Source organism: Rutidosis leptorrhynchoides, chromosome 5 (genome assembly GCF_046630445.1).
Source record: "Rutidosis leptorrhynchoides isolate AG116_Rl617_1_P2 chromosome 5, CSIRO_AGI_Rlap_v1, whole genome shotgun sequence".
In the NCBI taxonomy this organism is placed as follows: domain Eukaryota; kingdom Viridiplantae; phylum Streptophyta; class Magnoliopsida; order Asterales; family Asteraceae; genus Rutidosis; species Rutidosis leptorrhynchoides.
This window is the reverse complement of record NC_092337.1, coordinates 443,504,865-443,515,973: the sequence shown is the minus strand read 5'-3', so window position 1 is coordinate 443,515,973 and position 11,109 is coordinate 443,504,865. Positions and strand designations below refer to the sequence as shown.

At 33.7% G+C, this 11,109-nt stretch overlaps 1 protein-coding gene across 1 annotated transcript; it reads left to right on the top strand.

Annotated features, from left to right (window-relative positions):
• Positions 1–5,712: 5,712 nt before the first annotated feature.
• Positions 5,713–9,448, top strand: LOC139848062 (26S proteasome non-ATPase regulatory subunit 8 homolog A-like). Its single transcript, XM_071837794.1, has 6 exons — positions 5,713–5,895; positions 6,769–6,847; positions 7,274–7,376; positions 7,486–7,749; positions 8,576–8,687; positions 9,099–9,448. Exons 1-6 carry the CDS (start codon positions 5,791–5,793, stop codon positions 9,237–9,239), a joined length of 804 nt encoding a protein of 267 aa, XP_071693895.1. The 5' UTR covers positions 5,713–5,790; the 3' UTR covers positions 9,240–9,448.
• Positions 9,449–11,109: the final 1,661 nt, after the last annotated feature.

The window sequence follows — 11,109 nt, the reverse complement described above, 5'->3', positions numbered from 1 at the left end:
TATAAATATCAACCACAAAACAAGCCCATTAAACAAGATGTTGAAGAAAATTCTTCTAAAAATTCTGAAGAATCTTGCTACAGATGTGGTAGAATGGGCCACTGGGCTAATACTTGCCGAACATCTAAACATCTTGTTAAGATGTATCAGGATTCGCTGAAAGATAAAGAAAAGGAAGTAAACTTTGTGGATAACGTCGATCCAACAGTCACTGAGAAACCATCTGATTTATATGAAGATTTCTTGAATGTTTAAGTTGTGTGTCTTTCGAAAAATAAACGATTTAATATCGTCTGTCTTTGTCATTATGTTTGCTAAATGTTTCAGTACTATCTATTTGCGTTTAAAATATTGTGTAATATTAATGTACTCACTATTTATTTCTTATATATGAAGTTCAATATGAATTTTGCTGGAATACAACATCAATCAAGTGGTGGAGATCTCTGTATAGCAGACAGTGGAACTACACACACTATACTTAAATCCGAGAAATATTTTATTGATCTAAAACCAACGGAAGGAACTATACATACAATATCAGGACCTGCTAACTTGATAAAAGGGATAGGAAAGGCAAATTTCATACTACCAAATGGTACAAAATTTTTAATAAATGATGCCTTATTTTCTCCCAAGTCAAGCAGAAATTTATTGAGTTTCTCCGACATATACCTTAACGGGTATGATTATCAGTCAGTGACAACAGAAAATGAGAAATATTTAAGTATCACTGACAAGAGTCATGTGGTTGAAAAACTGCCAAGACTTAGTTCTGGATTACATTATACACATATAAATGTACCAGAAATACATATGGTAGTTAACGAAAAATATATTGATCCTGGTGTATTCAGTTTATGGCATAACAGATTAGGCCATCCAGGATCAACAATGATGAAAAGGATTATTGAATGTACTCATGGACATCCACTAAAGGATAGAAAAATCCATCATGATACAATGGTTCCATGTACATCTTGCTCTCTTGGAAAATTGATAACTAGACCCTCACCACTTAAGGTTGAGAAAGAATCACCAATGTTTCTTGAAAGAATTCAAGGTGATATATGTGGACCAATTCATCCACCATGTGGACCATTTAGATATTTCATGGTTCTAATAGACGCATCTAGTAGATGGTCTCATGTTTGTCTGTTATCAAGCCGTAATGTGGCATTTGCAAAATTTCTTGCCCAAATTATTAAATTGAGAGCTCATTTTCCTGATTACACCATTAAAAGGGTGAGACTTGATAATGCTGGTGAATTTACATCTCAAGCATTTAATGACTATTGCATGTCTATAGGAATTGTTGTTGAACATTCTGTTGCTCATGTGCATACACAAAATGGTTTAGCCGAGTCATTGATTAAACGTTTACAGTTAATCGCTAGACCATTGATAATGAGAACAAAACTCCCTGTATCTATATGGGGTCATGCAATTTTACATGCTGCTGCATTGATTCGCATCAGACCAAGTGCAAGTCATAAATATTCCCCCCTACAACTTGTTTTTGGTCAAGAGCCAAATATTTCCCATCTTAGAACATTTGGTTGTGCAGTGTATGTTCCAATTGCGACACCACAACGTACAAAAATGGGTCCTCAAAGGAGGTTGGGAATATATGTTGGATATGAAACATCTTCAATATTAAGGTATATTGAACCTATGACAGGTGACGTTTTTACAGCACGTTTTGCTGATTGTCATTTTAATGAAACATTGTTCCCTAGATTAGGGGGAGAAATGAAAAATAAAGAAAATGATGTTTCATGGTGTGAATCTCAATTAAAGTATCTTGATCCTCGCACAAAAGAATGCGAGACAGAAGTTCAAAAGATAATGCATATACAAGAACTTGCAAATCAATTGCCTGATGCATTTACAGATACAAAAACGGTGACAAAATCATATATACCAGCAGTAAATACTCCAGCTCGAATTGAAATTCCAAAAGCTGGCAATAACGTCACTCATGAATCTTTGCCACGTCAGAAACGTGGAAGACCAATTGGTTCAAAGGATAAAAATCCTCGAAAAAGAAAATCAGCTGATAATGAAGTAAAAGAAAGTGTTCAAGAAGAACCACAAATCAGTACTCCTACTGCAGAGGAGATTGATGATGTCAATACAGAAATTGCAATCAATTATGCATATTCAAAATATTATGGAACCGAAATGAAATGAAAAATCTTGATGAGAAATTTTCATTTAATGTTGCGTATGACATCATGAATAATGATGATGATCCAGAACCAACATCTATGGTTGAATGTCAAAATAGACATGATTGGGCTCAATGGAAAGAAGCAATACGAGCTGAATTAGAATCACTCAATAAAAGAAAGGTTTTCGGATCCATCATTCTCACTCCTAAAGATGTGAAACCTGTAGGATACAGATGGATTTTTATCCGAAAAAGAAATGAGAAAAATGAAGTTACAAGGTATAAAGCTAGACTTGTAGCTCAAGGTTTTTCTCAAAGACCAGGAATTGATTATGAAGAAACTTATTCCCCTGTTATGGATGCAATTACTTTTAGATACTTAATCAGCCTGGCAGTTTCTAAAAATTTAGAAATGCATCTCATGGATGTTGTGACTGCTTATCTATATGGATCACTTGATAGTGATATATATATGAAGATATCTGAAGGATTTAAGGTACCAGAAGCATCAAATGCAAAACCCAAAGAAATGTATTCGATTAAATTACAAAGATCTTTATATGGGTTAAAACAATCGGGACGTATGTGGTATAACCGATTAAGTGATTACTTGATAAGCAAAGGGTATACAAATAATCTTACTTGCCCTTGTGTTTTCATTAAGAAAACAACATCCGGATATGTGATCATAGCTGTTTATGTTGATGATCTTAACATCATAGGTACAAATAAAGAGATCCATGAAGCCATTCAACTTCTAAAGAAAGAATTTGAAATGAAAGATCTCGGAAAAACCAAGTATTGCCTTGGTTTACAAATTGAGCATATGCCTAATGGTTTACTTGTACATCAAACAACATATACTGAAAAGATTTTGAAACGTTTCAATATGGACAAGGCAAAACCATTAAGTACTCCTATGGTTGTTAGATCACTCAATGTTGAAGCTGATCCATTTCGTCCATGTGAAGATCAAGAAGACATTCTTGGACCAGAAGTACCATATCTTAGTGCAATTGGAGCTCTTATGTATCTTACAAATTGTACAAGACCTGACATTTCTTTTGCAGTTAATTTGTTGGCAAGGTTCAGCTCTGCTCCTACCTAAAGACACTGGAATGGGATCAAACACATATTTCGATACCTTCGAGGAACTACTGATTTAGGATTATTTTATTCTAACGAATCAAAACAAGATTTGGTTGGTTATGCAGATGCAGGTTATTTATCTGATCCACATAAAGCTAAATCTCAAACTGGATATGTATTCATAAATGGAGGTACTGCAATATCATGGCGTTCTCAAAAACAAACACTTGTTGCTACATCGTCAAATCATGCCGAAGTGATTGCATTACATGAAGCTACTCGGGAATGTTTTTGGTTGAGATCAATGACACAAATCATTACTGATTCTTGTGGACTAGAACGCGATAAAAGTCCAACAATTATCTATGAAGATAATGCAGCTTGCATAGCACAGATGAAAGAAGGGTATATCAAAAGTGACCGAACCAAACACATACCTCCTAGATTCTTCTCATACACTCAAAATCTCATTAAGGACAACGAGATTGAAATGAGATATGTTCAATCCAGCAAAAACTCTGCTGATCTTTTCACGAAAGCACTTCCAACTGCTATTTTCAGAACACACGTTCATAACATTGGCATGAGACATGTTCAAAAGATGTAACAGCTGAAGCGATGTCTACTTGAGGGGGAGTCAACTCCATGCTGCACTCTTTTTCCCTTAGCTAAAGTTTTTTCCCACTGGGTTTTCTTTAGCAAGGTTTTTAACGAGGCAGTAATTTATAGTTGATCTTCAACAAAATAAAATTGCTATCCAAGGGGGAGTGTTATAATAATAATAATAATATAGATATGGATAGTCAATTTTGATGTATACATATAGTCAATTTTGGTACACAAAGTATGTATTTTTATATTGAGATTTTAGGCTATAAATACTCATGAATGCAAGCATTAAACTTGCACCATTTCACACACTTACAAAGTGTTTCTTTCTTTCTCCATTATCATCTTTGTTCTTACACTTCATTATTAGTATTCTTAATCAAGAATCAAATCACTAAAGGTAGTTATAAGCCTACTGAATTATAACATCAAGAATCAAACCACTAAAGGTAGTTATAAGCCTACTGAATTATAACATAATTAGCAATTTAAAAATTAATGGAGTTATACTTTTTCACTTGTAAATAATATATTAAAAATTAAAATTTATTTAAGGATGGTTCTAAAAGATATTTTAATAAATTTAAACATGCAAAAAATTAAAAATGTTTCTACTTAAATAATAGTAGTAACCAACTACTCACTAGACACAACTACCTCGTAGAATAAGTTTTACTTAAATTTGATTCTTAAGTAGAACTTTTAGTGATATTTTTAGAAAAATCCTTCAAATTTATATTTGAAGAAGGCTATTAAGATAAATATAAACTTTAACATAATTTTTCAAAATCATTCATTTTATTTAAAGATTTTGAAATTCAAATTTAAATTTATATTAAAATATTGACTAATTTTTAACTTGACCGACTTGATCAACAAATTCTAAATAAATTTTGAAAAATTGGAATGAACTTTTAAAAAATAGTAATCGGGATTAAGCGGGAGTCCTTGAATTATTTGGTCATTCAATACTTATTGAAGACAAATAACCAAATGCATTTTGCTCCATTTTTAGTCTGTAAAGAATAGGGATGTCATCGGGTCGGGTTCGGGTCGGGTTTAGATAATCCCGGACCTGAACTCGATTAAAAAACCCCGCCTCAAACCCGGCCCAAGACCCGTCGGGTCCCCATTTACTTACATACTACCGGGTTTCGAATTTCCCCACGGGTAAACCGGTATACCCGATAAGTCATTCTGTATTTATATTTTAATAAGTTACCAAATCAAAATAGCGAAAAGTAACTTAACTACTTCATGTTTAAAGTATTATAAAATATCACATACAAAAAGTTAATTGAAAAGTTTCTAAAATACTCAAATACGCAAAGTATATAAAATATCACATCTCGAAAACTTGTTGCATATGATTATATTGAATAAAATTATACTCGTTTTCAAAACAAATAAGAGAAATATTTCATACATTAACAATATAATATTAATACTAAAATTTTATATAAAAATAATAATTCAATTTCCTCGGGCCGAGTATACGGGTATACGGGTCGGGTATACGGGTTTGTATTCAAAACCATACTCGAACCTGGAAATTTTTCTATAACCACCCCATACCCGACCCATGATCCGACGAACTCGGGTTAGACCCGGTTCATTTATAACGGGTTTCGAGTTTTTCCATAGGGTACGGGTATTTTTGCATCTTCAGTGAAGGATATTTGATTAGTAATAAAAAAGAAAAAAAAGGGGAAGTAAGTAAAGTTTTATACTTATTGGGCCAGATCCGGGTCTGATCTAATACACGCCAAACAACTCGTTCAAAGTTTTTCGGGTCGATAAAACACATGGAGTACTTATCATTTTTGCAAAATACGGAGCAGTAGATTTCTTGTAAAGGAGGAAAGCAAAGAACGAATCAATACAAACAACAAATACGAACAGATCGTTTCGAAGCAGATATGGATCCAAAATTAACAGAGGTATCACAGCTATTCGAAAGATTCAAGGCAGCGTTAGTGCGTAATGATTTCGATACTTGTTCCAGACTTCTTTCTCAACTTAAGGTATCCCTAATCTGTTATCATAAACCCTAATTCACTTCCAATTTTTCTAATACTAACAATCATATATATATATATATTGTATAATTGTTGATGATGTAAAATACCGTTTTACAAGTAAATGCATTTGCTTTATATGGAGATTTTCAGTTCGTGTTACTGGATAAAGATATAGAGCCTGAATTGAGATCTAATATTATTCATTGTGATTTAAATATCAATACTGTGGAGCTTGTATGTTAAAACTTTAGATTATGGAAGTTTTTTGCTTGCTATTGATTGCAATAATTGTAATGATTAAGTTATAATAAAGAAAGTAAGCTGCTTGTAAATTCCAAATTGATATTAGCAGTTTAAGCTGAGCTGCCAGTAGAAACTGAGATACATTTTACTGGAAAATCAAGTAGCGGACATCAAATTCGTTAACTTAGGTGAGTTATGTAAATTCAGTGACAAAACATAGGTTAGTAATACTCTTTGTGCAAACCTAATATATCATGTTGTCGTGCTCTGGCGATGAGCCGATCTAGTGTATGCATATAGGTTATTTTAGTTGAAATTAACAGTAGGAATTGAGATACCTGCATTGTACATCTGGTAAGAAGCCCAATAGCCCATGTATTAGGGTTGAATTTTCTTGTTTGAGTACTAAGCTACCGAGTTAACTCGACTTAACTGGACAACGGCTCCTGTTTTTGACTTTTTTTTTTTTCAAGATTAAGCGTTGGTGGATGGGTACTATGATACTATCTGCGTGTTGTATTACGTTGAGGAATCTTTTATTTGAACAATATGCACCTTTTGTATTTCTTTGTTTGTGCTAGTGTTATTGTTACCACATAGCATTTCAGTTTTTGTTTGGTGTTTAACTTACAGGTCAAGCTGATCGAGTTTACAAGTCTTCCTCCATTGTTTGCAGAGAGTCCAAATGCGTTTCAAGAGTTAACAATAGCTCGTAAGTACATAATATCTTTCTATTATTTTTAACTTTGACTTTACTGTGTAATGTTCATTCCTATATTATTGCATGTGTGTATAAGTGGCTCTTTTTTATATCTAGACAAACAATGCATGTTTTGACCCATTTTATCAACAGGGATAGCCAAAGCTCTGTAAATCTCAGTCTTTGCATGATATGATCTATGTGAACTTTGATATGTTTCTGTCTTGATGTTAGCTATATGCATTGATAAAATGAGATATTAAGTGTATGAATTATTCTTTGACACATTTAGTAGGTGGGATCTGTATATGATTTGAATAACTGACCAACATGATAATCTGTTCACCTGATCTATCGATGCTACTACTGTTAAAATTACGTTTGTGCATATTTCAGGGGACATTAAGGTTATATAAAATATGTTTTTGAATATTTCAGGGGACATTTATGAGCATGCTGTTATACTTAGTGTAAAGATGGAAGATCAAGATGAATTTGAAAGAAATTTCTCTCAGCTGAAGCCTTACTATACAGATGGCAGGTAACTATACTTTAACATCACATTCACCTTTGTGTATAATCTATCTATGTAACACCTTATTCTTAAATGTTTGTCACCATTTTTTGATATTTTTTTCTTTTTAAAACAGTGGTCTGCTCCCGCAATCCCCTCAAGAGTACCCAATTACGGGTCTTAATCTTTTAAGACTCCTTGTACAAAACAGAATTGCAGAGTTTCATACTGAATTAGAGTTGCTTTCATCAAGTGCTCTTGAAAATCCTTGTATTAAGCATGCGGTGGAGCTTGAACAATCGTTTATGGAAGGGGCTTACAACCGAGTGTTGAGTGCTAGGCAGACTGTACCTCATGAAACTTACGTTTATTTCATGGATCTATTGGCAAGAACTGTCAGGTGAGAATTGTTTAATCTACAAATTTATAACTTACCAGTTACTATATCTGAATAAAGGTGGAAACTTTGGCCTTCTACTTATGAGAAAAATGGAAGTTATCATTTATAGTTAATAGATGTAAATCAAAAGTTGGGTTTTTTTTTATGATTGTGTACATTATGTACTAGTCTACTAGATAAAGCTTGTTCATGTAATACGTGTATAACAGTTGGTCATCTTGTTTACAGTTTTTAGTGGTTATTAGAGCTATGGAGTTGAACTACTGTAGTAACTGTATCATTAACATTTAGATTATGCAGTAGTTGTAATATAAGATCCATGTGTAATATTCTTACATGGTGTTTAAAATCCAGCATTACATTAAATCTGCTAAACTGTGCAGCTTGTCTTTATAATGTGTTCTTTATTGAGTTATTAGCAAGAATGGGCGTACATGATACGCAATGGTCTTTTTTTTTTTGAACGGCAAGCTTGCATCAGTCCGGACCGAAGCCTTGTCATCATTTGTACACACACACGCGTTCGGGCAGGAAACCCGAACCACACTCAGGGGATCCGACCCTTAAACCATCCCATACGGGACAGGCGGGCCGGACCTTAGTCCCGGAGCGGGTCGGTAAAACCTTCCCTTTGGGCCACCCTCAAGGAATTTCTTTCAAATAATATCCTTTGTAGGTGACGAGGCTCGAACCCGAGACCTCTAGCCCGGCGGGGGTGCTAGGCACCACCACATGTCCACTAATCCAAAGCTGCGGGGACGATACGCAATGGTCTTATCTTATACTACTTGATACATAATAATGACATAAATAAATTCATTTGCAGAGACGAGATTGCAGGATGCAGTGAGAAGGCATATGACTCTCTTACGGTTAAAGATGCACGAGAAATTTTATTGCTCTCTTCAGACCAAGAACTTTTTGAATACATCAAAGAGGTACTGTACCATACATACAGTTTTTTATTACTGAATTTTCTAAGGTGTTATTTGTTTTTTAAGATGTTTTTGTCTGAACATCTGTGGACCATGTCTGTAAAGAAGATGTGGTCTAAAGGTCTGTATATTAAATACTAAAGACTGTTTGTATCTCTGTCTCTGTAAAATAACTTAATCATGTCTGCAGCACTTAGAAACCCATTTCTAAGTCTGCGAGATTACAGACAGAATAAGACATTATTTTATCATATGTCTGCAATAAAAACGTCTACGAGCGTGCAGACATAAGACATAATAAGGTCTGCAGACCGAAAAACAAACGACACCTAAATGTTGTGTGGTTCTTTATTATAATATTGATTTGTTTGAAGTCTGTTTGTTTATAAGTGTAAATTAAATTGAAATTTTCAGGAGCATCCGGATTGGGAGGTAAAGAACGGATTGGTTGTATTCCAGAAGGCAAAGGATTCTGCACCGTGCAAGGAGATCCCGTCTCTTCAGCTCATTAACCAGACTCTGAGCTACGCGCGGGAATTAGAGCGCATTGTTTAATCGTCTCAAAATGTTACTGAATGAACTCGTTATTTGTTTTCGGAACATGTGCTTTTTTACGAGCAATTCCAAGGACTGATTTGTAATTTAATGTTAATCTCACTGTGAATGCATGAACATCATTTGCATTTGGTTAGTTGATAGATTGTGTCGTACTTTTGCATGTTGTTGAATGAATGCTTTCACGGGATTTTGACCAGGGTTAGCTTTCAACCACTCTGAGTAGTTATATCTACCGTACACCAGCTTTTAACTTAGCAAAATGGTAGGTGTACTTTATCATGTCATCCTCAGCTATAAAACAGCCCAACACACTTTCCTATTTTACTTTGTTTTTCATTGCTTATGCTAATTGCTTCTATTGTATTGTACTGCCTCAGTATCCACCTTATTATTTACGAGTATATTTCTTTCAAAATAATAACGGAGTATTTATTTGCAAAAAAAAAAAAAAAAAAATATATTATTGAATATCTGTTATAATTCAGTAGGCTTATAACTACCTTTAATGGTTATAAGAACAAAGAGAGAAAAAGAGAGAAAAAGGAGAGAAGAAATATTGATATTGATATTTCAAGAGAAATGGTGCACCTTAAATGGTTACCATACATGTCTATTTATAGTATAAAATATTACTATGCAAGAAATATAATAATAATAAAATTAACATCCAATCTAGATATTTTATAACACAATCTAGATATTTTATAACACTCCCCCTTGGATGACAATTTTATTAGAGAATAACTAGTACTGCCTCGTTAAAAACCTTGCTAAAGAAAACCCATTGGGATAAAACTTTAGCTAAGGGAAAAAGAGTGCAGCATAGAGTTGACTCCCCCTCAAGTAGGCAACGCCTGAGTTGTTACATCTTCTGAACATGCCTCATGCCAATATTATGAACGTGTGTTCTGAAAATAGCAGTTGGTAGTGCTTTGGTATAAAGATCATCAGAGTTTGTTGATTGAACGTATCTCATTTTAATCTGGTTGTCTTTTACGAGATCTTGAGTATATGAGAAGAATCTGAGGTTTTCATCTGAAACTGTATCATCTAAATCTTTTATGTACAAGTTTAGCCCCTGTGATTTGTCTACATTCTCCTTCATGGTTTGCTCAAACCCTTGTTTCAATTCCTATTCCCTTGTAGTCTTTTCTGAGCCTTACCAACATACCATTCTTTTCCATCAAACTTATGACCGTCCTCATCAACATTTATATTTTGTTCTGTCACTTTTGATACTCTTCTTTCATTTGTATTATGCAAGCTGCATTATCTTCATATATAGTTATTGGTGAAGATAGTTGTTAGTCTTTTATAGCGTTCTAGTCCACAAGAATCAATAATGATTTGTGTCATTGATCTCAACCAAACACATTTTCGAGTAGTTTCATATAATGCAATCACTTCGTCATGATTTGATAATGTTGCAACAAGTGTTTGTTTTAAGAACGCCATGATTTTGTGGTACCTCCATTTAGGAATACATATCGAGTTTGAGATTTATTTTTATGAGGATTTGATGAATGACCTGCATATACATAATCAACTAAATCTTGTTTTGAAGCGTTAGAATAAAATAATTTTAAATAAGCAGTTTCTCAAGGGTATCAAAATATGCGTTTGATCCCACCCCATTGTCATTTGAGCTGAATCTTGCCAACAAATTAACTGCAAGAGAAATGTCAGGTCTTGTACAATCTATAAGATACATAAGAACCTCAATTATACTAAAATATGGAACTTCCGATCTGTTAAGATTTTCATGATCTTCGCAGGGATGAAATAGATCAGTGTCAATATTGAGTGATCTAACAACAATGAGTTTGTCTTTTAAAAAAATGTTTTAAAATCTTTTCGGTATAAGTTG

Excerpts from the sequence above, each read along its gene's own strand:
- LOC139848062 (XM_071837794.1), top strand. The coding sequence starts at position 5,791 with ATGGATCCAAAATTAACAGAGGTATCACAGCTATTCGAAAGATTCAAG. Across the intron at positions 5,896-6,768 it reads GACTTCTTTCTCAACTTAAG|GTCAAGCTGATCGAGTTTAC; the intron begins GTATCCCTAATC and ends TTTAACTTACAG. Across the intron at positions 7,377-7,485 it reads CCTTACTATACAGATGGCAG|TGGTCTGCTCCCGCAATCCC; the intron begins GTAACTATACTT and ends TTTTTAAAACAG.